Source organism: Oryctolagus cuniculus, chromosome 17 (assembly GCF_051225735.1).
Source record: "Oryctolagus cuniculus isolate XC-2025 breed Fujian yellow rabbit chromosome 17, ASM5122573v1, whole genome shotgun sequence".
NCBI lineage: Eukaryota > Metazoa > Chordata > Mammalia > Lagomorpha > Leporidae > Oryctolagus > Oryctolagus cuniculus.
Window position 1 is genome coordinate 41,659,133 of NC_142883.1, and position 27,941 is coordinate 41,687,073.

The 27,941-nt window shown below is 38.5% G+C and overlaps 1 protein-coding gene across 16 annotated transcripts; it reads right to left on the reverse strand.

Annotated features, from left to right (window-relative positions):
- Positions 1–541: 541 nt before the first annotated feature.
- Positions 542–27,199, reverse strand: ZNF207 (zinc finger protein 207). 16 transcript variants are annotated; one of them, XR_016223845.1, is made up of 15 exons: positions 26,966–27,199; positions 25,484–25,610; positions 21,784–21,922; positions 20,505–20,675; positions 20,301–20,376; positions 19,771–19,818; positions 18,598–18,668; positions 15,935–16,092; positions 14,414–14,506; positions 13,172–13,414; positions 12,058–12,217; positions 11,424–11,908; positions 8,179–8,233; positions 3,878–3,940; positions 542–3,357 (listed from the first exon to the last, which is right to left on the reverse strand). XR_016223845.1 is itself a non-coding variant. In XM_070061079.2 (12 exons), exons 1-12 carry the CDS (start codon positions 27,004–27,006, stop codon positions 11,748–11,750), a joined length of 1,488 nt encoding a protein of 495 aa, XP_069917180.1. In that variant the 5' UTR covers positions 27,007–27,199; the 3' UTR covers positions 11,164–11,747. The 16 variants fall into 16 exon arrangements, 8 of the variants coding, with proteins under 8 accessions (XP_069917180.1, XP_069917182.1, XP_069917185.1 ...); XR_016223844.1 differs by having other exon boundaries at positions 3,878–3,943; XR_016223842.1 differs by having other exon boundaries at positions 542–3,940.
- Positions 27,200–27,941: the final 742 nt, after the last annotated feature.

Genomic DNA, 27,941 nt, shown 5'->3' on the forward strand with positions numbered 1-27,941 from the left:
CCAACACCGTCCCCCTACCCTCTCTCATATTATAATCTAAAAAAGAAACAGATACGCAGATAATTGGGAAGCCTACAGAAAAAAAATGGGATGAAATCTTAAAACAAAATATTTTGAAATTCAGTTTTTACACAACACACATTTTCTATTAAATTTTGAAAAACCTGTACTGTTAACTCTTTCAGGTAAACATACATGATAGCTGACAAGCACTTAAAAAAAAAAAAAACACCAGGCCATACACGAAATTCTAAAGATGGTAACTTGTTTCTTACATAGGCAAGATTTAGCTATCATTTGAGAAGTAACCTGCTCAAGGTCATGCTTGCTCCAAACTGCCAGGATACAGCTTGCTCAGTCTATGTTTCAAGTAACATTACCTAATATGCCCAGACTGTCTAAAATACATTCCCCCTATATAAACACTGTATTGGTCAAAAGTAACTTAGTTCCCAGGGCATCACAAAAACCGCTTAGGACAGGTGATGTCTTAATTAGTTCTCAAACTATTCTCAATACAAATAAAATGGGCCCAGACAAGTATCATAAAGAAAATATTTATTCATCTTTGTAAACAACAGGCATTCAAGATTTGCCAACAAATGAAGGAGCGGCACCCCCACACACACCAGAACTGGCTGAGTTTTAATAATCTTTGAAGAAAAAGTGTTCCATTGTATAACTGAAAACAAAGACACTTCTGATCAGAAAGTATCTCTTCTCAAATCCCAAGAGCAGACGAAAATTAAACATGAAGTATATAAATGCGCTTAACTACTTCATTGTCCTTTGCACAAGCTTCCAGATACTTAACCAAGTAAACCCATCAAAGTGTTGGATGCATTAGTTATCACTCATGTAAGAAAATTTTTATTTTGAAATAAACACTAGGTTTTTTCATTGGTAAACAAAAGCTCGCATTTTATTGCTATTTTTTAGTGAAGTCATTTACTTACAAGAAACATTACTAGACTTTTGCTTAGCATAGTCTGGCCATTTGTGTGCTCTGTTCAGGTCCTTACCATCACATACAATCATATCCCTTGCTTGCTCTTCACTCCTTAACAGCACAAGTGCAACCTGGAAACTGAATTGAAATGCTACAATATGGCAAGAAATAGATCTATTTCTCAGAAATAAATCATCTGTCTTGTTAGAGCAAGGAAAGTTTTCATTTTTTAGCTTTCATTTGTTATTTTCTCATTAATACAACACCCCAGGGAGGGAAGAAACTCCCAAATTTCATCACCTTTTCCTCAATTAATTTAAAAAGGACTGCTTTAATTCAAATCAAGTCTTGGTTTAACACCTTTTTACTGTTTTGCACTGCCTTCTACAATATTCCAGAAATAGCATAAAGATTTTTCCCCCATTTTGATCAGCTGCCTATTGTCAGTTTTAACTGGAGCTGAAAAACAGAAGACTTAAACTGGAAGTTAACACTGGATTTTAAAAGAACATTTAAATAATTTTTGAAGATTTTATCAGCCACTCAATTCTAAGCTTAAAAAAAGCTTGAAATATAAAATTAGTAATTAAAGTTTCAAACAAAATTAAAAATGAGTAAGGTACATTTCCATTTAATCACTGTGTAAATTTGTAAAAATGTTAGACGTATATACATTAAGTTCCAAAGGAGATGTCAAGATTTCTTGCTCACTTTTAAATATTATCTCAAACTATGGAAAGTTGGCTACTTAGTTTCACCACTATTACATGCATTTGAAGTTAAATACTTACCAGTTTTTCATTGTCTGGTTATCCTGCTAGGAAAGGACAGTTTCTTAGAAATTTACTTCATATTAACTGAGGGTCCATAATTTGTTCAACGCTTATCTAGAAGAATACATTACTGTATCACATACTCAAGATTAACTTCATATTTTAGAAACTATTGGTGCTACTACAAGTATCAGAATTGATTGTTCATTACTAGTTCAGGAAATACAATACCTTTAGGGTATGTAAGTATTGACATTATCTAAGAAGTGGCTAGCTAAAAACTACAGAGGGAACAATCCACGTTAAAGTGAAAAGAAGGTAATGAAGTACTAAGAAATACATCAGAGACTAATTCTCACTGGTATACCCAGTTTGAGAAATCAGGTATTTCTAACCCAGCTGTTTGTGGAGGGCTTAATTGATTAAAGAAACAATACACCTGGAACTATGATGTTTCAAAGAGAACCCTGTAGGCACCTGGTTTGCATGATCAGCTTTAGTAAACCCTCTTTCCATCCCAACCCCAGCTTAACAGCTCATGAAACACTGCAACAAAGTCTGTAACAAGAACAGAAAGATGTTCTGATATTTTAATTTCATACCTATGTAATGTGTGAATAAGAAGCATTGAGAAAAAATTTTTTGGCTGTCAACTAAAAAGAAAACCTTAAGCATTTAAAACATTTTCTTAAATGCTAGTTGGAATAAAAAATATTTCCATCTCACCTAAAAGAAACATTTCTTGCCATCAGTTCAGTGAAGGAGAGAAAGTGACCCAGGATTAGCAAGAAAATGTCAGGCAATAAAATCACCATCTTTATTTAATATTCCTGACTCAAGTAATACCCAAGGAGATGCAGAAATTCAGACTGCTCATTTTTTTCATCAACATGTCCTGTTTTAGTTCATTTTAAAATATTGATATAAAAATATAAAACAATACTCACCAGAAGGCAGCTTTTTAAGAGATAGTTTTAAGGAAAACCATTTCCACTGTGTACCTATGTCATTTCTTACACAGAATCAACTGTGAAAGGCAATAAAACTTAAGCCCTTGGGCAATTTTTTAAGAAAACACAAATGGATCTTGTAAAATATTTTATTATCAGTTGATAAATCCAGGTTAAATTTAATGGACACAAAGACTTCATATAAAATAAAGATGAGCTACTCTCACTAGGGCTAACCACCATCCATATTAACAGTGTAAAATGAGCTAGGGTCACAGCTCTATCATGTCAAACTGGACAAGATTACACTTAAGGTGAAGAGGAGGCCACACATACTAGCATTAATGCTACAGAATAGGATAGCTCAGGGTGGTAGATATTAAATTGTATGCTTTACTCCTTGTTCCTCTGTGCTCCGAGTTTATGCCAACATAAAAATTTAAAGGTTAAAGGAAATCTCTCATGGATGTTCAAACAATAATGTTGGGGAAAACAAACAAAAAACAGTAATAAAACGTTAGTATCTTTTCCAACCTGTTACACTGTCACTGTCCCTCAAAAGGATTACATGAAGAATCCAGCTAGATTTCTTGATCGGCAGAGTCGGCTGTCATGAGTACAGTAAAATCTGTTGTTCTTAAAGTAAAATGAACCCACAGTGGTACAACAGGCCATAGTTACAAAACTGAACAAAAAAAAAAAAGGATTTTTTTTACAAATGTTATTAAAAACATGTAAAAACAAAAATGTAGTGTAAACATTTTCTAGCTTATACTATCTATTCGCTATTCAGAGGTGAGGAAATGCTTTTTACACTTTTACGTTGATTCATACTGTGAAAAGCTAAAAGGTGAATTTTAGAACGACCATGAGTGGCTTAAGACCCTGGATCCAAAGGCTTGAATTCCATATTATATACCAATAAGGTAACAGCCAATCAAAACTTTCACTGTCTCTGCCTTTAATGCACAACAAATTTATCTAGATTCAGCCACAACCAGATAATAAAGGAACAGTATTACACCTTTATTACAACTGAGGTTAGCAAACCTAGAGTTACTTTGGCCCAGGTACTGTGTTTCAAACTTTCCAATGAATCTATTATACTCACATTCATGTTAACTGCACAGCTTTCTTCCTTGTGTGGGTTATATGGATATGTTTGAAAAAAATAGGAACATCGGGTACTTACAGATTAAACTAACCTGTACTGGCAGGGCTGTGGGATTTTTCTTCTCTACCAGTAAGTAGCAAATGCTGAAATTCTGCTGCTAGTTAACAAAAACACAAATTGTATTAAACTGAGGAGTTCAATCCATACTTTAAAAATTCAATGTGCATTAAATTTCCTCAGAGTCTGTTATCAATACATTTAAAATCTTTCCCTAAGATCAACAAAAATTATCTTACATTGGCTGTTAAATTTAGAGTGACCTTGTCATAATGAGCTTTAACAATGAATCTCTTGAACACATCTCAGTTGTACTCCCATATGTGAACTGTGATAAAAATTGTAAGTACCCTAAAGAGGTGGACATGTACTTTTAAACATGGTAATTTCTAAAATTATGTAGACCCACCTACAGAAGAAATTCTTAAGTTTTCACAAAACTGGATTTTATTAGATTCTCAATTTTAAACATGAACTGACAAGCAAATTCTATTACTTCTTGAAGCACATTAATACACTAGATACTTTGAACTGTTGTTGATTATCTTTTCTATTGGTCTATCTGGTAGTTAAGCAGCCTAGGGAATGATACTGCAAATCTTATTCATTTTCATCTCTGCTTAGCACACTGCTAAACTGTGGGAGATGGCCAAGTGCTTGGACCCCTGCCACCATGAAGGAAACCAGAATAGAGTTCCCAGTCTCAGCCCAGCACCCAGCACACTGTCATGGCCATTTGGGGAATGAACCAGCAGATGGAAGATATCCATTGCTCCCTAACTCTTTTAAACAGATCTTTAAAAAAAAAAAAAAAAAAAAAAAAAACCTGCTAAACTGTGTATGAATAAAATGTTTAGAATCCTCTACCTTATATGATATAATGAAATATTTACATGCAAACCATGCGTAGGAATGCTATTATTTTTATTACACTTAAAGTTAAGTCAAGTCTAAGCCCATTATTTAGTGGTCTCTTTCCCAAATAATCACTAATGGTGTATGTGTAATGAACTGGGGAAACTTCCTTCATTTTTATCCAAGTTGGGCATAAATTAATTTCAAGGCCAGTCCCTCAAAAGAAACCAAAAGCAAAGACATAGATTCTCTAACCTTGTTAAAAACAAAAGATCTTCAAGTTTTTATAAATATAGCATTATACAAACCCGAAAAAACCCACAGCCCATTACTGAAGCTGTGCTGTATTACCTTTTACACCAGGATAGCATTTAAAATCAATGGGTGGAGTCCATGCAGTGAATCATTAAGACAGTTTGCTAAATCAAACTTAATTCAATCTTAATTCAATCAAACTTAATGCACGTAATCTCATAATGTATGCCTCCCACAGAACCTAGCTATGAATGTTTATCTAATGAAACAATCTTGTTCTATTCTATATTTCAATTTGCTTCAAATAAAAAGTTAAAATTAGGGGCCAGTGCTGTGGTGTAGCTGGTAAAGCCACCCCCTGAAGTGCCAGCATCCCAACTGGGTGCTAGTCCCAGACCTGGCACCTCTATTTCCGACCCAGCTGTTACTGCCGGTGAAAGCAGTGGAAGGTGGTCCAAGTGCCTGGGCCCTTGCACCTGTGTGGGAGACTCAGCAGAAGCTCCAACCTCCGTTACTGGCCCAGCTCCAGCCATTCCGGCCATTTGGGGAGTGAGCCAGTGGATGGAAGACCTCCCTGCCTTTCAAATAAATAAGTATTTAAAAGTTCAAATTAGCTTCTGTGAAGGCCTCTTTTGGGCTGCAAATTTATGCTTTAATATTACTTCTACACACTACTTAGCAAGCTAATTTATCTGAGAACACATGAGATTGAGTGAACAGATTTTAAAGACTTCAAAATTTTCAAAATAGTTTGACACTTTTTCCCCCAAAATCAGTGTTCAAGATCAAAATATTAAACAATGTATAGAGCCCAGAGTAGGAAAAATCAGTGTTTTATTAAAAAAAAATTCTCTCCTGAGCCTTACTGGGAAAAAAAAAAAAGGTTTTTTTCTCAATGCTACTTTAATCTGTTTTCCAACAAAAATGCCAAGAACACTAAAAATGATGGATGTTTTACGGCTTAAAACATTGGAAAACCATCTTATGAATATGTACATTTATCATGTCTAAAAATAGTACCATATTAAAGAAATCAAAATTCAATGAAAAATCCACTTTCCATTTCCTTTGGGTTCATTTGAATTAGATCTGTTAACTGGGATGCCTAAGAACTTAAGTTTGGAGTTTTACATTACAATTGTATCGTAATTTAGCATTAATTACAAAAGTTTCAGGTTCTACTATGTGCATGACCATAAAACACTGTTGAAGTAAGTGCTTATTTTGAGAAGATATCACATAGAAAAGTCAGATGATTTCTTTTGCTATAAAAACAAAAGGTTATCATTTAAATATTTCTGGTAACAGAAAACAAAACACTGAGAAAGAAGGGTTATGAGATAGCTAGCATAAGTGAACTAAGAGGATGTTTGCTTACACTGGACCTCTCCTTTCAAAAGACTTTTCCATTAAAAGCTGCTATCTTTCATTTTGGAAGGATGATCAAAGACTATTCAATATTACACAGGTAAATAATATACCGCCTTTAAAAAATATACCTCATTTATATGAAATTTTAGAGTTCATGTTAAATTTTTATTTACCCTTCAACCAACATTAAGTGTTTTATGTATCTTTCATCAGCTTACCAAACCAAATTTTACCTCAGTAAAGACGTCACTTCATTTTCTTTCACTTATCAAGTCTCACAAGTGGACATTAACATCTATTACAATAATTCTCAAAATTGTATTTGAGCCACAGAACTACAAAAATGCCAAGCTATATCTGAAATAAGGTATCCCTATCAGCCTCTACACAATATGCCACCATGAGTAAATCCCTCCCTCTCCCAGTATTCAAGCAGGTTAAGAGCTTATTTTAATTACATTTTAATTACGACAAGCTTGAAGAGATGTCAATATATTGGAGAACGATGGCTACAACAGCAAACAGATCTCCAATTAAGGAGTCTTTAAAATGTGTAATTATTGAGGTTATAAAATATTCAGTGATGTATTTTATCATAGAAAAGAAATCCCTTTAAAAAATATAAATCATTCTCCATATCTGTTACATTGGAAAGCATAATACAATCTATTAAACAGGTCAAAATTTGGAATATATTTAATGCAAGTTTTTTTAAATGCTTTCAAAAATGAAAATCACATAGAAACAATACTGTATTTGCTAAATGTTGTACTGTATGTTAATTGTTATCGTTCACAGAAAAATGCTACTACATAGGATGGGGCTCAAACACCAAAAGGATCAAATATAATCCAGGTTTATGTTTTGGTATCTCTTTACCCCCTACAAACATACATACCTACAGCCTTTCTCACCAAATCAAAGTAAATTTTAGTTGGAAACAAATGTAGATACCTTTCTCTATCTCACTCACTCACTCACTCACACACGCACGCACACACACACACCCCAAACAATGCTCAGTAAGGCTGAACATGAACCTCAAAATGTTATAAAACCATAGCTTAATATGCTAGTAACTTTATCACATGATCCAATTTTTTGGTCACATGAACATTAGTAATATACCCATGGTGACAGGTCCAAACTCTTTTATTATCCTTTTATTCTATCAAATGTGTTGTCTACCCAGTACATACCACCCAAGTGTGCGCACGTGCGCGCAAACACAACACACACACACACACACACAACCACCTTCCCACTCTTCACAGGGCTCTACATTAACATTTGCTCTAATGTGGTGAGATTTGAAAATATTAAAATCACAAGCATTTCCAGATGACCTCTCAACCTTAATGTTCAATACATAAGCTTGGGATTAAGAATGCAGATTTCAGTATCCAGGGGGCATTTCCAATGATTAAACTTAAAATCCTTGAGGTTAAATTTAATAGTCTGAGGAGAAAATAACCAGTAAGATTTTCCTAAAAATGAAAATGGAAAATTTGAATGAAACATTTCATGCCTCCAAATCAAGAACATCAAATTTTGTCAATTTACTAAAGTTCTTCAATTATAGTAATACAAACTTTACTGAGGCTGTTAATTATCAGGTAACACAAAGTAAATTACATGAGATTATATATCAAACAGCTTCTATTTAGGTTCTTTAACACCACAATCAAACGTGAATATTAATATAGAGCCTTCTCTGCCAAAAGAGTATAAAAATCCTAAGTTTAATTAAACTTAGGGGCCTTCACCAAACTTGCTGCAAGTTTGGGGACATAAATATCCAACAGCTATAAAGCTGTGAAAGCCCCTATAAGGAATAAAATAAATCCCACTTGCCTCAGACTGAACAGGGCAACACTGAGACTCAGCCTCAGCCTGTCCTATGGCAGGGCTATAGGAAGAAGAAAATTTTAATTTTAGAAAAACATTACCCAATTAATTTAAAAGACATGCATTAATTTTTTTAAAAAATCCCAATGATCAAGCAAGCAAAGGAAAAAATTAGCAGCTCTTTAAAAAGAACAAAAAACAAAACTACTGTCCACTGCAATTCCATTCTGAGCCCATACTTAATTCTGTTGGGAATTCCTCCCCCAAATAAATCTGAGTTTGAATTCAACACATAACTTCATCAGAGGAATGAGTCCACTATGAGTACTTCCCCCAGGGCTAATGGCGAATGTGTGAGATTACCACAATACTAAGTATTCAAAACCAAATGGTAATTCCAGCAGCCATTCTAAACACTGGTCTTCATCTGCTGGTCTTATTTCCATCATACAATAGTAAAACTTACACCATAGAAACTAGTGCCAGACAAAATGTTTAGGTTGTTTTTGTTTTTCTAAAGAGTGGTACCAGAACAGCAGACAGAAGAAGGTAAAGCCATAGCTGCCAGCCCTATTAATCTTACAACTTCATTAATTATAGCAACCACAATGTGTGCCTGAATACATCAGGTCCCAAGAGTTGTCTTCAGTGGGGACAGCTTAAGTTCACTTTGACTCAACTTCATCTGTTACTTAAGAAATCGTAAGTCAAAGTAAGAATTAACTGTTCCTATGTAATTTGCTCTACTCGTTATTCAACTACACTATGGACCCCAGAAGCAATTAGGTAAGTTATTTTCTAGAAGCTTAATTATGCTTGAATGCATGCAAAAATCACTTTAAATATACTAAATGGGCACCACTTGTGAGCTATACGGCCACAGAACATAAACTATGTGCTAATTTTTCAAGTGTATTAGCACTTTCAATTAGTGTCATTTAAATTTAAAGCTGCATTCTTCCCTGAAGACCTTAAAGAGCAAAAAACCTTACCAGAAGACACTGTTCCACTCTGATACACCATTTCCTGTTCAACCATTCTAAATTTATCTGTGTCATTTGTACCTTAAGATTTAACACAGGGTAAATTGTCTGGCCTAGCCATTTATATACCTGTTGGGATGCCCATATCCCATATTAGAGTGCCTGGGCTCAATACCTGCCTGTGTTCCTGACTCCAGCTCCCTGCTATTGCAGACTCAGGGAATCAGCAGTGATGGTCCATGTAACTGGATTCCTACTACCCACATGAGTTCCCAGCTCCCAGCTTCAGGGCAGCTGCAGCATTTGGGGGAGTGAACCACAGGATGGGCACATTCTCTCTCTCTCAAGTAAATAACACAATTTAAAAGAAAAAAAAAAAAACACATTTTACACAAGTTTTTCCTGGGAAGTATGAAAAATGTGCTGACAAATCTAAGTGTACATCAGACAAATTTAACTGTATGCTGGAGCAGGTGTTTCGCCTCCCAGCCAAGACACCACCACTGGGGTCAGTGGCATCTCATGTTGCAGTGCCTGGGTTCATGTCCTGTCTGCTCCTGATTCCAGCTTCCTGCTGGTCTGTACCTTGGCAGTGATAGCTCAACTAAGTGGGTCCCTGACATTGCAGAGAACCAGGCTGAGTTCTCAGCTCCTGGCTTTAGCCTAGACCAGTCCTGCTGTCGCAGGTTCATGGGGAGACCACCAGCAGATGGGATTATCTGTTGTCTCTCTGCCTTTTAAACAACTCAACCATTATGTTAATTCCAAAACTCTATAGATGGGCAAGCATTCAGTAAACAAAGGGGTGTGGAACTTGGCTGCAGGCAAAAGGAAGAAATAAATGGTCATGTACAGATGCAAAATTTTGCACCTCACTGGTACCACAGGAGCTATAAAATCAGTACAGCAAAATATCAAATTTAAAAGAACATTCACCTTTTATAATACTTATAATGGTTTCTTTAATATTTCAACTGTACCTGTCATTTAAATACACTTATGTAATGGTTAAAACATTTTTCAATGTAGTTATCTTCCTAAAATTGAAGGTTTTCCTTAAAACTTTAATTTCATATGCTATCTACTTTCACATAAAAGAAATGTTAGCATTTTCTTCTAACTCTTAACTCTGAATTAGGAACTCAACTTCAGCTCATATTAATTATTCATAAATAATCATAAACTATATTGCAAAAGACCAGAAAAACAGTTGTAAAAAAAAAAAAAAAAACAACTCTACAAAAGCTCACAACTCAAAATGCTGAAGAGCAATCATCTCTACAGAAAAGTTCCATATAGGAACACAATTAACATTTAAAATTACCATGGATGAAATGTTTAACTGTAAAGCTATCTCGTCTTAGTAACACAAAGTACCCACCCAATCAAATGAGTAACATAAATCCTTCAGGGACATATAAATTTGTAAACTGCCAATCCATCTTTTAAACATCTTAAAAGAGGCAAGTTTAGATTCCCATTACTACACTAAGGACACATACAAACCCACTATCATCACAAGCAACTATTACTGCATGCACCTAAGCTTCTAGAAGTTTGCACCTAAAAAGCTTCTGAGGTCCATGCAGTACTCAAGGCTCCGAAACAATCAGAAGAAAATGAACAAGTCTGGCACTAGGCTCTAAATATCTCAGCAGGCCAAAGTATTAAGGTTTACATTTTAAATGCCTATGACTTCTGAAATCAACTGACACCATAAAGGGTGGAAAGACGACATAATATAAAGATTTCATACCCATTATATAATGACTCATATGTATCAAAGATTTTCTGTTAACTAAACCATTAACATACATTTCTATATATACTACTCAGTTTAGGACATGCAGCTAAGGAAAAACCTGTAATTCAAAGACAGAATCCAGTGATATAGAAAAACTGCATTGGAAACTATGAATTTTATTATGTGGACATCTACTTTGGCATGCATCTGTACAAACCTTTCAGGCAGTGGTCCACAGCTGGGTTATGAATAAAAAGGCATGAATTTTTCTCTCATTTTATTACAATGAAGTTTAACAGTACAGAAAAGTCACATGACCTCCGTAGGTCAGCTTTCTTAAACCCTGCAACATGAGGAACTCTAAATACATTAAATATTGTTACACATTCAGACTTCCAATGTACAGGTACTTGGAAACAGTTACAGCCCTCACCAAGCTAGGTTGGGGACCTGAAGTCCAACAGCATTAGAAATGCTGTGAAGGCATAACTTTACAAATAGCAATGTAAGCTTACAGAACTTGCCTTTAATAAGGTGGTATGTTCATGTAATTCCAGCGCCTTCACAATTTAACGAACCAAATTTACTATAGTTCACTTCTAAAAACCTAGATGAAACATGAAAAAGAAGCCATACAGTATAAATTGCAACTTCAGGAAAAGTTCCTGCTTTATTATTCCAAATAATTTTTTCCCATGTAAAATAAATGTCCAATAGTTCCTGGTATCTGGGAAGATTATGTTTGTTAAAGTCACAATGAAGCCTTATTGACGGAAGCTTGGCTATATAAACAGCACAAGTTGAGAAAAGGTTTAATCTCCAAACCTATTAGACTGGATGAAGTAAGATCAGTAACGGCCACCTTGCGACATTACAGGAGGTCTCATTCCCATCGGAGGTCGAGGAGGCCCACCTTGGTAAGGGGGTACCATTGGCGGTCCTTGCCCATATGGCGGCATAGCACCAGGAAGGTAACCTGGCATGCCTTGATGATGACCACCATACTGACCTAAAAAACACAGTTAAAACACAAAAAAATTGATTGAGTTGGGTATATACTGTACTTCAAAATACAATGTATTTTGTAGATAAAGTTCATATTTTACGTGTATACTCAAAAGAATTCAGTAAGTAAAATAAAAATAAAAAGAGCAATACCATGAGGTGGCATCGGGGGTCTCATTCCTTGTTGTTGTGGGATGCCTGGCTGTGGCGGCATCATACCTCCAATTGGACCAACTGGTGGATTACCGATGGGAGCCTGCCCTGGTCGAGGAAGATTACGTTGATACTTAGGCAACTGTGCCCTTCTCTCTTCCTGAGAATAAAAATAAGCACAACATTAAGAATCTGAATGCAGAGCTTCATTAAGCATAAAGGCTAGCATCTAAAACTTTTATTTAAATTACTTGACCACACAAACAAGTTCAACTTTCTAAAACCCTGATGCCTTAAAATAAAAAAAAAAAAAACCCTCACCTGTTTATATACTTGAAGCATAACTAACATCTTCATAGAATTATAAATTCTTTTAGCAGTAAACTGTCTACTTAACAAATATTGTTATCAGACTGCTAAACATTCCTTATAGCAAATGAATTCCTTTATATGGGCTTCCAGGGATTTGGAAATTCCACCTTACATGTACCTTTTTCAATTTATATACACAAATTTATTTCTAGCTAAAAATGATGTTTAAAGGAATAAGAACCCTGGGGCCGGCACTGTGGCACAGTAGGTTAATGCCCTGGCCTGAAGCACCGGCATCCCATATGGGCACAGGCTCAATACCCAGCTGCTCCGCTTCCTGTCCAGCTCTCTGCTATGGCCCGGGAAAGCAGCAGCAGATGGCCCAAGTCCTTGGGCCCCTGCACCCACTTGGGAGACCCAGAAGAAGCTCCTGGCTTCTGGCTTCAGATCTGCTCAGCTCTGGCCGTTGCAGCCATCTGGGGAGTGGACCATCGGATGGAAGAACTCATTCTCTCTCTGCCTCTCCTCTCTCTGTGTAACTCTTTCAAATAAATAAATAAATCTTTAAAAAAAAAAAAAGGAGTAAGAACCCAATTCACTGTCTTTATATGGATGGGGGGATAGCATCTAAGACCAGCATCAAAGACCAAAGCATAAATGAGGACAGTAAAAGTCACTAGCAATTATTAAATCAGGTAAGACCACCTGAGTAAAATTAACACTTTTCAAAGGGACAAGATGCTACAACAGTTTTCAACCAGACGCTGCTAGTAAGATTAAAAAAAAAAAAAAAAAAGCTTACCAGTGATATATCCTCATCTGGATGGATCAACTTACTGGTTGCACTGGTTGTTGTAAGCGTAGCTGGCTTACTTGTTATTGAAGCCGCTGGTTTAGCTGCAGTACTATTTGTCGTACTAGTAGTTGAAGCTGTAGACTGTGTGTAAGCAGGGAATGTAGGCTTTGGGGGTTCTGTAGTTGTTGCAGGGGTACTATTTAAGGGCTTGAAATCTGTACCAACAGGTCCTTGGACAGCTGCCTGAGCCTGTAAAATACAATCCTTGATTAACAAAACTTCAAAACCCTAAAACAAATATCTAGAAGCAGATTAAATTACAAGCAAGATACCCACATTAAAGAACAAAACTACATAAAATTAAAACAAAAAGTTATATTAATATATGATAATGTTCCACAAAATTCAAGGTAACCCATTAAGAATATCAAAAGATGCTGAATTAAAGTCTCATCACAGCAGTGGAATCAAGTGACATAGCAAATGTTAAGTTCTCAGATGTCTACCTCATCAATAATTCATAATATTTTGTACTTATTTATTCCAGACTGCTGAAATAAATATCACATACCAGAATAGCATGTGTTGTATTTTTAGTGTTCTAAATCAGTTGCTTATAAAGTAATTAATATAATAAACAGTTCAAAAAATAAAGTTAAAAACTACAGAGTACAAGTTTGAACAAAATCATTACTAAATATAGCATGAATAGTTAGTATCAACAGTGACACACGGGTATGTCCTTTAGAAGTATTCTATACATAGTAACACAATTCCCTCTGGATTAGCAATGGCCAGATGTTTAACAGACAAAAGGGTTAATTTAGAAGGATATTTTAAGTAAAAAATTACCAGTAATGTGTTACTTTTCATAACACCAAACATTAAATATGTAGGCTAGGTCAACTTTAGAACCAAGTGCAGAGCACTAAATTTCCTTATATCGAATTGATGCATTACACAGTATAAATCAAAATAGCTTAATCATGCATCAGGCTAATCATTGGCCACTATAAGGTATTTAATGCTTACATGCTTTTAACCCTTTAGAACCATAAGCGTTTAGGGTACATTCTGTTGTTAGTATGAATTCAAATTTTTAAATACCACTTGAAATTTTCATTAGCATCATTAATTTTACATTTAAAAAACTAAACATTTTTGGGAATGATTTAGTTTTAAAGTAGGGTCCAAAGGGTTAAGTTATAAAGCCATTTTAACAATTTTAAACTGCAACTTCCTGCGTACTTGTGCTGTGCTAGGAAACAGAGCTTTAGAAGATGCAGACAGACTTTCTGAATTGGATGAAGCTGTACTTGAGCTTGTTACAGGTGTCCCCATCTGTAGCATAAAAGAAAGGAAACAATGAAAAGTCTCCAAACAAATGGTTGAAAATAAGCCATGTGGTAGACTTTTTAGTATAGATTGCATCTTTGTAAATGCAAAATTCAATGCAATCAATTGTGACTTAGAGGCTGGCAATTAATGCATTTACAACAAAGTGAAAGCAACAGCCTAAATTTTTTTCTAAATTTCTATACCAATAAATGTAGTTAACCATAATTTCTTAAAAAAAAAAAAAAACTAATGTGTTTTACATTCTGATATTTCAAGAACAGCACCTTAAGCTGACAGTAAGAATGCATTAATACTGACATTTCAATTCAATTCTGTATGATTTTTTGTCAAAAAAATTGAACATCTCAATAAACAGAATTTTCACCCTCCACAAAAGCTTAACTTAATATTAGAAGGTATTTAAATATAATGTTTTTAATTTAGCATGCATAAATAGGAAATAAAAACAACTGAAAAAGGGAAATATCTAAAGGATAATATAAAAGACACATTCTAATCTTAATGCTAAATAAAACATAAAAAAGCAAAGGTTTCAACCATAATGCTCATACTATATAACAAACATCTTTCGCTTTGTTTTGGAGTTTTATATAAGTTTTAAATACAAGACCACTAGGAAATACAAGTGTGACTAGGCCAAAAGTCATTACAAAATGCTCTTCCAGTGAGATTACAATATGGTCTATCACTGTTCTTAACTAGAGGAAGAGCCCAAGAAATGATTTAGAATGTCATCTCTGACTCTGGTCTCATTCCACTAAATTCAGCAGATTAATGTAGGACTCCCAAACATTATCATGTGTTTAAATACCAAGATATTGGGGCCAGGGTTGTGGCAGAGTGGGGTTATGGGTTAAGCCACTGCTTGTGACGATGGCATCCTGTATGGGTGCCAATTCATGTCACAGCTGCTCCACTTCTGGTCCAGCTCCCTAATGCACCTGGGAAAGCATAGGAAAACAGCCTGAGTCCATGAGCACCTGTCACCCACGTGGGAGACCCAAATGGAGTTCTGGGCTCCTAGCTTAGGCCTGGCTTGGCCTAGCCCCAGCCATTGTTGTCATCTGAAGAGTGAACCAGCAGTTGGAACATCTCTCTTTCTCTGACACTCCTTTTCAAATAAATCTTTAATAAATAAGCCCCAAGAAATTAAACTTTAATTTCTAACTAAAGCTAAAAAAGTTCACAGCTATGCAAAAATAATACTCAGCTGCTCCATTCAACCTTTTATGAGTAGAGGAAATCAATGTATCTAAATAATGAAGAGGAAGGATTACTTTTTAGTAAATTGTACTAAAGCTATGTAAACAAAAAATTGACCTACGACAATCTCAAAGAGTTCTATAAACTATTGCACTTTACATTTAAATTTAAATGCAAGTGCACTCCTTTTCAAGAATTTCACCTTACCTGTCCAGCACTGGGGAAAAGAGGCTTTGTAACCGGAGGCTGTGGCGCAGGGACTGTTGCTGTTGGTGCAGGTGGTCTATTAAGAATACCTGGTGCTGAAACAGCCTGTGCTTGTGTCATTGGAGGAATTCCAGGACGTGGAACTGGGGGAGGCATACCTGCAGGAGAAATTAAGTTGTTGAAACATTTAGTTCAGAAAAAAATACTTCTATACTACAAAGTTAATGCACTGAACAAATCCAATAAAGTCCAAAACACTTGGTCATTTTCCCCTTCCAACAATCATGAATCAAACTTTCACTTTTATCACTTCATAGTAAGTGGAAGACATCATTAGAAACTGTGATGCTACTGATTTAGCAAACATTTAAATACAGAATTATTATTTCAATAATCTTTTAGATTAAGTGAGCTGGTAGATGAGTGCACTGTTTATCTGCCTCTCACATAATTTTTAAAGAGCTCTTTTATTTATCTCAAAAGCACAGTTACAGAAAGATCGATCTTGTATGCTGGTTCATTCCCTAAATGGCCACGATGGCTAGGGCTGGGCCAGACGTAAGCTAGGAGCTTCATCTGAGTCTCTCATGTGGGCACAAGGGCCCAAGAACTTGGGACCCTCTTCCACTGCTTTCCCAGGCATATTACCAGGGAGCTAGAACAGAAGTGAAGCAGCTTGGACTAGAACCAGCGACCATATGGGATACCAGCATTGAAGGTGGCGGCTTTACCAGCTAGGCCACGACACGGGCCCCTCAAATAAATTTAGGAATTTTTTTCCAAGTGATTCTTTTAATCATTTTAAATAAATTTTTATAAACGTATTATTCATGCATTCTTCAAATTTCCTTTACACAACTTAAGAACTTGTACTATGAAGCTGGTGCTGTGGCACAGCTGGTAAGGCTTTGGTGCCCAGATGCTCCACTTCCGATCCAGCTGTCTGCTATGGCCTAGGAAAGCAGTAGAAGAGGCCCAAGTCCTCCTGTACCCACATGGAGGACCCAGAAGAAACTCCTGGCTTCAGATTGACACAGCTCAGGCCATTGCGGCCATCTGAGGGCGTGAACCAGCAGATGCAGACCTCTCTGCCTCCTCTATAATTCTGCCTTTCAAATAAATAAATCTTAAAAAAATAAAAATAAAAACCTTCTGCTTCATACTATCAAATGAACATCAAATCATTATAGAATATTTCTTTAAATTTCCAAAACATATCCCAAAGCATAATGCATGTGGAGCTGTTTCTTTCTTTTTCTTTTTTTTTTTTTTGACAGGCAGAGTGGACAGTGAGAGAGAGAGAGACAGAGAGAAAGGTCTTCCTTTGCCGTTGGTTCACCCTCCAGTAGCCGCGGTGGCCGGCGTGCTGCGGCTGGCGCACCGTTCGGATACCAAGCCAGGAGCCAGGTACTTATCCTGGTCTCCCATGGGGTGCAGGACCCAAGCACATGGGCCATCCTCCACTGCCTTCCCGGGCCACAGCAGAGAGCTGGCCTGGAAGAGGGGCAACCGGGACAGAATCCCGTGGGGAGCTGTTTCTTATAAATTAAAGGCTGCACTGGCAATGACTTGACCTTAGCACTGCTTCTGTTTTTCAGCTGTTGTTTGGTCTCAACTTCCTTTGGATACTTCCAAATATGCTATGTAATGTAAACTAAATGTATTAGCATAAAATAGCTGAGTGGCAGGGGGGTGGGCTTTGCCCTAGCGGTTAAGCCAAGGCTGGGGTCCTGACTCCCTGGGCAAGTCCAATTTCCTGCTAATGCACACCATAGGATGTGGCTCTAATTCCTGGATCCCTGTCATGTGGGAAATCCACATGAATCCCTAGCTTTGCCTGGCCTAGTCTCATCTATTGCATTTGGGAATGAACCAGCAGATGGGAGCTCAGTGCCCTTCAAGTAAATATATAAAAATTTACAATTTCAATAAAAAGCAATAGGTAGGTCCCATGTGACACACTTAACTTAGGGAACCAAATCCCTCTCCCCACATTGTGCCTCCTACTTTATAGGTTGTAATGTCAAAATACCTGATTTCTCAGGTTCCCTCACAATTAAGGGTTTCACTACATCTGTTCCTGACCAGTGATATGTTGATTTTCTAGGGAAGTTATTTTGCTTTCAAAGCACATTGCTGTTGACATTCTTTCTTGTCTGAGCCATCCCAGAATCACTGAATGACATCTCTGAGGGAAAAAAGTTAAGGTCAGCGAAGTTTAAAGTTAAAAAAAGAGACACGGGTAATCTTTGGGGCTGGTGTTGGGAGTGAATGGAATAAACTGCTACTTGCACCATAAGTGTATCCCCATACCTAAGTGCCAGTTCAAGTCCCAGCTAATCAGCTTCCGATTCAGCTCTCTGATAATGTGCCTGTGAAGGCAGTGACTGACAACTCAACTGCTTGGGCCCCTGCCACCGATGTAGACCAGTATAGAGCTCCTAGCTCCTGGCTTCAACCTGGCCCAGACCCAGATGTGGCCATTTGGGGAGTGAACCAGCACATGGGAAAATCTCCCCTTCCTCATCACTTTGCCAGCCGCAGCATGCCAGCCGTGGCGGCCATTGGAGGGTGAACTCTGCCTGTCAAAACAACAACAACAACAACAAAAGAAACAGAATAAAGCTTATCATATTAAAAGGAAACTGCCTAGTATGTCTTACCTGGTGGCATACCAGGCATCAGAGGTGGTATTCCTGGTCCAGGTGGCATCATTCCACCCATCGGCATCATTCTATTAGAAAGCAAATATCAAGAGACAACTGAAGTTAATTGCTAATAGAAATCGTTGGAAAATAGTTTGGCTAAAGCCTGAAACAATACTAGATAAAAGACATCAGTTTGACCTCTAATGTTGAAATCAATGGAGCTGAAAGAACAACCACACACTACAGCAATCCTATCAAAATAAATCCTTTGTTGTATGCTTGAGAGGTAAATGCTAATCACCCTGATTTGGTCATTACACACAATTATCAAATGATCACGCTTGTAACCTAATAACTATGTACAATTATGGCAAGAAAAAGTAAATCCTCTACAAACCAGCAAACTCTTAGGTTTACCAGTAAAAAAAAAAATCAGTCTGTTGACAAAAAAAATGTAAAGTCACTGAGAAGTACCGTATTTCCCTTAATGTGTACAGGAGGCCTCATCTAAAACATGTGTAACTGAAAAGCAAAAATCACCTTTGGTTCCACTTGGAAAATATCCACACAGATTATAAAAAAAAGGAAGCAATCTATTTTAGAGGTGACAGACTTTTCAAAAGGAAAATAATAAATAAACGTACACTATTGAGTAAGATGTTTTTGTTCTGGAGCAGGCAAGAACATACTACTATCAAAATTAAGCAGTTAAAATTAAACTGATCATTTTTTCCGAAGAATAGCTACCTAACACTACAGTATGACTTTTAATTCACATTTCTTTCCCTTACATGTGCTCACCTTCAAATATCAGCATCCAATTCACTTAAAAAATTACAAGTTTGTCCATGTTTAATTTTGTGCTTTTTCAGAAAATGAAAGATATCAAATTAAAAAATAAGCATGTCATTTGGCCAAACTAAAAATATTCCCTTAAATACTAACCGGTATTGCCAGGTCCCATTACTTTTAAGACCATTTAGAAATGCTTTTAATGGATGTTACTATTCCCTCACATATGTTCTATTCTTTCCTTTAAGAGACCTGTGTCAATCAGCTTGCAAATTCTACAAATTTTAGGAAGGTTCAGAAAATTTCTGAAGTCAACTGAATAGATATCATTAAACACACACAAAAAATGACATCATGATTATACTTCCTGAATTACATTATGAATGAGATGCTTACATGTTTTCACCGCAAAATGACTGGGTGTATTTTCTCTGATGATGCAATCTGTGAAAATGTATGACAAAATCAAAATCTAACTGTGATTTTCAAAATACAGTGGGAAAGTGTATTGTACACCTCTCAAATCCAACAATATTTAAGCTAAAGTGATGGGCAAGAGCACCTCATATATAAAATGTTTTTGATGCTTCAACAAATAAATCATTACAAGAGTTTGCTTCTTGTCACAACCACAAAGTGTCAGAGTTCTGAAACCTCAAACTCAAACCTACAACCACTTTAATTACTGCCAAAGCAACTGAAGCAGATGGTTGCCTATATACACCCTGAGACCCAAAATCTACTGTCTTCAAAGGCAAATATGTATTCCTTAACTGTGACCCCTTTATTAGACAAGTTTAAAACTTACAGAGCCCATACCTTCTAGAAACAAAAAAACAGAAAGTAGTATTTCATTCACATAACACTCAAGTTGAAAAAGATCATTACTAGGCACAAGTCCGGGAGGCAATTAAGAGTTTTCTTACCCAGGGGGCATGCCTGGCATAACAGGTGGCATTCCTGGCATCAGAGGGGGAACTCCTGGCATTAATGGAGGTATGCCTACAATTAAGAATGTCAACAAAAAAATTACAAATTAGCATTAAGGAGTTTGAGACAGAAAGTATTACTTCTACATCATATCAATAAAGTTCTAAGAATGTTAACTTTTAAGAAACCTTATGTTCTACCTGGAGGCATTCCTGGTGCTCCTGGAACTGGTGGCAATCCAGGCTGTGCCATTGGGGGAATATAACCTTGCTGAGGTTGAACAGGCTGTGGCTGAAACGAAGTTGAAGCTGCAGAGTCGTCATCATCATATTCATCAGAATCATCTTGTTGCTTCTTTTTTTGACTCTCTGCTAAAAAAGTTCTAATTAACTCTTCCCATAGAGCTAAAATCTAATAAAGTTTAGGACAGTCTACATTCAAGTATATTTCAGTGCAATTAGCTCATGAGATTTTTTTTTTTTTTTTTTTTTTTTTGGACAGGCAGAGTGGACAGTGAAGAGAGAGAGACAGAGAGAAAGGTCTTCCTTTGCCGTTGGTTCACCCTCCAATGGCTGCCACAGCTGGCGTGCTGCGGCTGGTGCACCGTTCGGATACCAAGCCAGGAGCCACGTGCCTCTCCAGGTCTCCTATGCCAGTGCAGGGCCCAAGCACTTGGGCCATCCTCCACTGCACTCCCTGGCCACAGCAGAGAGCTGGCCTGGAAGAGGGGCAACCGGGACAGAATCCAGCGCCCTGACTGGGACTAGAACCTGGTGTGCCAGCGCCACTAGGTGGAGGATTAGCCTACTGAGCCACGGCGCCGGCTGAAACTACTCTTCTTAATTGAGGTTAACATCCTTTCCCTACCCTATGGAAGGAAAAATCATTATCCTGTTATTTAAAAGCAGTTTTCTATTCCACCACAATAAGGCTAACAATGAAGGTCTGGCTTCTCTGTAAAATTTTTTGAAACAATTCATGTATGGTTGACAGCTTCCACGGGGTGCATGCAGTGTGCAATGCATTACGTCATCCTATATTGGAGGGCCTGGCTGAGTCCCAGCCACGATCTTTTGATTAAGCTTCCTGATAATAATGTGCCTGGAAAGGCAGCAGAGGATGGCTTAAGTACTTGAGTTCCTGGAACCATGTGGAAACCCCAGGTGGAGCTCCTGAATCCTGGCTTGAGCCTGGTACAGACCAACCCTGTTTGTCCTGGGCATATAGGGGGTGATCCAGGATGGCTCTGTGTCTTTCAAACAAATAAAAAAAATTTTTTAAATAATTTTTTTAAAGTAACTGCTTCTACCAAGCCGGATAGTGCACAGCTTCAAATTCCAAGTTAAACAACAGCAATAACCATAAGATATAAAGAAAAAAAAGAACTCAAAAGTTTAGAATTCTGAATAAATCTATCATCTAATATTACATTTGTACCTGAGAAGTAAAAATGTGCAACAAATAAATCTTAATCTTTACCTTGCGTTTTCTGTTCAAGAAGTCGTCTTCTTTCATCCATGTCTTTTTCTGGAATACCTTCCATGCCATATATTTCCAACTCAATGTCTGTTCTCCCAGGTATTGCATTTGGTACAGCATCTATTGTCTCTTTATGCACCTAACATTAAAAGAAACCCCCCCCCCAAAAAAAAAAAAAAAAAATCTTCCATTAGGTAAATAAGAGTGCCCAAGTTTTAAATTTTTACAAACTTTTACTTACTTGAAAGGCAGAGAGAAAGATAAAGACAGCAAAGAGATCCTTCATCCACTGGTTCACTCCCCAAATGCCTGCAACAGTCAGACTGGACAAAACCAGATGAAAGCATAATCCAGGTCTCCCATACTGGTGGCAATGACCAAAACACTGAACTGCCTCCACAGGTTCATATTAGCAGGATAGAAGCAGAGCCTAAAAAAAGACCTGGCTAACATATACTAAAGACTCAATAATCTTTCAAGTTTATGACTGTCCAAATGATTACAACAGATCACTAGTTGTACCCAAATTCACAGATACTAAAACCATGAAACATCATCTTAATTTACTTAGTAAAGTTAATTCTCCAAGAACAGATCCTGAGGCAAGACTGTAGTTACAAACTGTAAGCTACAATTAGTGTCACCCACAACTAATTAGTTCCTAGCTTAGTCAGTTCCTGGCGGCATTTAACATTTTCATAATAACAATCCTGTTACTTTATAGCTTTGAATTTATTTAGTGAGCCACAAAGAGGCTCTGAAAACATTCACTGATTTAGGACCATTTTTTCACTGTACAGTTTTTGCCTGATCAAACATGTGCAACCCACAAACCTGGACAAATTTTGCCTAGCTAGACTCAAGCTAGAAAAACACTTACTTAATAACTGCTCAACCAGTGTCTTAATTCTTTTGCTTTCCAAATTTTTTAGAATGTTGCCACTCTTGATAACTACAGATGAAACTCTAAATACTCTTTAAAGACATATACTTCATTAATCTTCACATCTGAGAGATAAGGCAACAATAAAGATACCAGGAAGTACAGGAAAATGATTTGCTTAAAATCTTCCCATTATGGTACAGGCAAAACTGTATTTCACAGATCCCTAACGAGAAGTCACATAGTCATCAGTGACTGAAAGAATAGGAGCAGGAACTGCTGAGAATCTGCGGTGAGCTAACTTACTAATGTTCTGTGGAGATAATCATATATAAAACTAGAGTATGTAAGATATAACTGCCATGCTGTTGCTGTGAAAATAAGACTGCATAAATGAAAGCACTTAGTCAATTAAAAATGAAAATAACAGGACGGCGCCGTGGCTCACTAGGCTAATCCTCCACCTTGCGGCGCCGGCACACCGGGTTCTAGTCCCGGTCGGGGCGCCGGATTCTGTCCCGGTTGCCCCTCTTCCAGGCCAGATCTCTGCTGTGGCCAGGGAGTGCAGTGGAGGATGGCCCAGGTGCTTGGGCCCTGCACCCCATGGGAGACCAGGAGAAGCACCTAGCTCCTGGCTCCTGCCATCGGATCAGCGCGGTGCGCCAGAAGCAGCGCGCCGGGCGTGGCGGCCATTGGAGGGTGAACCAACGGCAAAGGAAGACCTTTCTCTCTGTCCCTCTCTCTCTGTCCACTCTGCCTGTCAAAAAAAAAAATAAAAAAAAAAAAATGAAAATAACAGTTTCTCATGTAATGTTCCAGCTTCCAATCCGTTTCTCTGCTCTTCTCTAGAACACAACTCCTTAAAGAGGGCCTCTACTTTCTCTCCTGCTCTTTTCAAAGCACTTTAATGAAATTTCCCTAGTCTTCATTATTCTAGAAATCACTCTTGCCAAAGTGACAAATGACTTCAACTTGATTAAATCCAATCTCAGCCCTCTCACTTGCATTTGACTGTCAAAATAAACCACCAGCACTGAAATCAGTTCAATTATTCACTCCTTGAAATACTTCATGGCTTCCCAGAACACTGCTTTTTTATTTTCTTTGAATTTCCTTGGATGAGCTCTTCTCATCTTCTGGCTCCTAAATGCTGGTAGTGACCCAGGGCAGAGACCTCTTTCCCTTCCCACCATACCGCCTAAAGAACACCTAGTATCAAGGCTTAAACTAGCCATTCTTTCACTGTATCCTCCCAAATTTCTCTTTTCAACTCCAACTTCACTGAACTCCAGACCTGCATAAACAACTGCTTATAATATATTTTATGCTTATAATATACAGCAATCCCTCTTACATAAAGTAGCAGATGCTACCTCTTGTCTTCATTCTAGAATATTCCTGACGTGCAGGCCTTCCATTTGATGCTTCCCAGACAGTCTACCTCATTTCCTTTCAGATATCTGCTCAGATGTCAACTTCTTATTCAGGTCTTTCCTAATTACTTCATGACCCTCCCTATGCTCCCCTACCTGTTTTAGTTTTCTGTATCATGTAATAACATAAAATTAAGTATTTATAAGTTGCTTTCTTCCACAATATCAATCTAAACTTCACAATGGCAAAGACTTTTATTCTCTCTTGTATACCCAGCACCTTAAACTGTACCTAGCACAGTGCTGTCCTGTAAAGAACTTTTTGTGATTAATGAAAATTGCCTTTATGTCTACATTATCCCAATATAACAGTCATCCACTACTCACAGATGACTACCAAGCACTGCAAACAGGGTTGTGATGTGACTGAGGAAATGGAATTTTTTAATCTTTAATTTAAAAATCTAAGTGTCACTGGAGTAAAAGTGATCTATGTAAGTTTTTTTTTTTTTAATTTGACAGGCAGAGAAACGTATCTTGTCTGCCCTTTTTCACTCCCAAATGTCAGCATACACTGGTAGAAAGCAAGAACACAATGCTTAAAAATAAATGTATAGTGGCCAGCATTTTTGTAGTGGTTAATTGAAGCAGATTAAGACACTGCTTTTGGGCCGGTGCCGTGGCTCAGTAGGCTAATCCTCCGCCTTGCAGCGCTGGCACACCAGGTTCTAGTCCCGGTCCGGGCACCGGATTCTGTCCCGGTTGCCCCTCTTCCAGGCCAGCTCTCTGCTGTGGCCAGGGAGTGCAGTGGAGGATGGCCCAAGTGCTTGGGCCCTGCACCCGCGTGGGAGACCAGAAGTACCTGGCTCCTGCCATCGGATGCAGCGCGCCGGCCGCAGCGGCCATTGGAGGGTGAACCAACAGCAAAGGAAGACCTTTCTCTCTGTCTCTCACTATCCACTCAGCCTGTCAAAAAAAAAAAAAAAAAAAAAAAAAGACACTGCTTTTGACAACACCCCTTACAGCAGTGTCAGCTGCTTCACTGGCAATCCGGCTTCCTGCTCCTGTGTCTGGGAAGGCAGCGGATAATGGCGCAAGTGCTTGGGCTCCTGCCACCCAGGTAGGAGACTTGGAAGGAGTTCCTTGCTCTTAGTTTTGGCCTGGCCCACCCCTGGTCATTGAGGCCACATTTGAGGAGTGAACTAACATAGCTCTCTGACTCTCCAACTCTGCCTTCCAAATAAATAAATCTTAAAAAAAAAAAAAAAAAAAAAAAAAGCCAATTTACATTCTTAATTTTAATACTATAAAAACATTTTTAAAGCTAGCTGGTTATCTTTTGTAAGAAATCAAAAACTACAGTTGTGAAGGAAAAATTTAAGATTCTTCTTTCATGTTTTGAAATTACAAGGGAACAAAAATTAAACAGATAAAAATCACTTACCTGCATGCAATGAATAGCTAAGCCAGGTCCTGTATACAATTTCTTATGACATATGTGGCATTTGAAATGCTTTGCTTTTTGGTGCTGTATTAGGATCTTCTCATCATCAAAATCTCTGTTACAATACCTGATCAATATCGTTAAGGTACAAAACTAACTTAACAAGGACTATGACAATGTCCGTAGTGTGTCATGATGGGAACAGAAATAACATGTAGTCAACTAAAACCAAAACAGTATTTTACAAAAATCTGGTTTTGATATTCATTACACAAAGATCACACTTGCCATATAATTTCAGTATCTTAAATTTCCTAGAAGCACCTCTTCATCATCCTAAACACATTTCAGTGATCAGCAATATACTTTTATTAACTTCCTGTGTTAAACAGAGATGTTAGGTTTTTTTGTGTTAAATACTTACAAATGCATTAGGGATAGAAAGTTTCAATGATAAGAAATCCCCAAATTTATGTCACAACAAAACTGATTTCAAGACAGAACTCACTAGATTAAAAAAAAAAAAAACCTACAAAATTTACCAATATTTAGAACTAAAATTAACTTTGCTGTGAACGACACATAATTTCAAATGGACAATCCACAAAGTTGTGTGCAATTTCATTTTAATTTACGCTGCCAAGGAACGTATCTGAACTCACAAATGAGTTCAGTCAAGCTGTTCATTCTTACTTAAATAATCGTTAAAGAACACTACAAAATTCGTGATCGATTTTAAGCTGGTTTTTAACTATTATAAACAGTTCCGTAACAAACCCATTTTTAGGTGTAAGGAAATCTTTACGAAAAGTCCATTAACGCTTCCGGGAAACTCATTGAAAGGATGCCATTTCCTATTAAAACAGCCCCCCCCCCCCAAGTCCTACAAAACTCTGCCAAATAAAACGCTTCCAATAGATTAAGGCACCTTGGGGTGAGGCTGGATAAGATAGCTCTCCGTCAGGCCGGAAAAAAAAAAAAGAAAGAAGGGCGCGGTGATGGTGGCTCAAAACTAGGTCTGATTACCTTGCCTTTCCTAAAGCACCGATTCCGCAAGGGGAAAAGAAAAAAAATTACAAGCGGATAAGTCCGGAAGCCCTTCCCGAATCCTCCACGGACCCAATCACCGCATTACACTCGAGGAAAGTCCCTCGTAGAAATCACCACCAGACTGGGAGCGCGGCCGAACAGTCCTGAGGGGACACTGCCCTTCATGGAGGGGTCCAGGCCGCCTCCCACACCGCCAGCCGCACCAGGCTCGAACCGCCTGAGTCATGGAGCCCCACGACCCACAACCGCCCCAGCCTCTCGCCCACGGCCTTCGTTTCCCGAGACGCCTTCTCCGACCCTACTCCAGTCACCACGCCACCCACCGCGAGGCCTAAACCCCGGACGCTCCCCGCCACAGGCCACATCCAGGCCTCCCGGTCCGCCTCACCCCGCGCCCCGGCCCGGCCTCGATTTCCGAACCACAAAGGATATCAGCACCACGGCTTCAGCTGCTTCTTCTTCTTGCGACCCATGACGGCGCTCTACCGACAAAGCAGAAAGGAAAAAGGAAGAAGCAGGAGAAACGAAGCGAAAAAGAGCGCTCAATTCCGCGACCCAACGGCTCCCACCGCGTCCCACAGGAAACAGACACAAAATGGCCGACACCCTCGTTCGCGGCTCCGCCTCCCGTCGGGCACTGCGGCGGGAGGCGGGGCCAGGCCAGGGAGGGTCGCAGCACGCAGACCGCCTCCTGGAGTGGGTGGGGCCTCGCGTGCGCCATCTTGTCGACTTAGGCGGTCCCGCCCGCCTTGGCGGGCAGTGCCTGCTGGTTCCGGTCCGCCTGCTCCCGGCGGGTTTCTTTTGAAAGCGGATCCGGCGACCTAGGTACAACGAGACGCGTTAGAATTGAAGGAGAAATAGAGAGCGAAAGAGAATTACCAGTGTAATTAAAAGCACGTTGCAAGTAAGGGTCTATTGAAATAGCGCCCAACTTTTTATTAGTTGCCCCGGTGAATCTTTTCTTCAGTAAGTGTTGGTAATGTGCCTACTACGTGCTACCGGAAGAGAGTGACAGTCTGCCTTGTAGCTCAGTGGTGGCAGAGCACAAGGCAGTGTGGCCAGTGAGGTAGGACCTCAGAGCGGCGCAAGCCTGGCACGCCTTGGCAGTCACGGGGTGCGGAGAAAGCTTTTCTGAAGGTCAGTGGAGGAAGCCGCGAGGGGCTGAATGGAGAGCTCACTCAGAGAGCAGAAGGTGCAGGTCCCTGAGCCTGGGCCCCCAGTGGGATTGGCGCTCATACGGAAGCTTGGGGAGGCTGGCAAAGGGGAAGCCCTGCGCATTCCTAGAACATTCTGGCAACTTGAGTTTTGTGCTGAGGTCTCTGCGAAGCCACGGTGGAGTTTTAAGATAGCAAGTGGAGAACAATGCAAATAAGAGGTGGCTAAGAGTCCAGTGCTTGCGTTCTGATTC

What these genes read in the sequence shown, in the direction of transcription:
- ZNF207 (XM_070061079.2), bottom strand. Translation starts at nt 27,006, where the DNA reads ATGGGTCGCAAGAAGAAGAAGCAGCTGAAGCCGTGGTGCTG. An exon ending in CAGCTGAAGCCGTGGTGCTG is followed by an intron (nt 25,611 to 26,965) that starts ATATCCTTTGTG and finishes GATATTGATCAG; the next exon opens with GTATTGTAACAGAGATTTTG. An exon ending in AGCACCAGGAATGCCTCCAG is followed by an intron (nt 20,377 to 20,504) that starts GTAGAACATAAG and finishes TCTTAATTGTAG; the next exon opens with GCATACCTCCATTAATGCCA.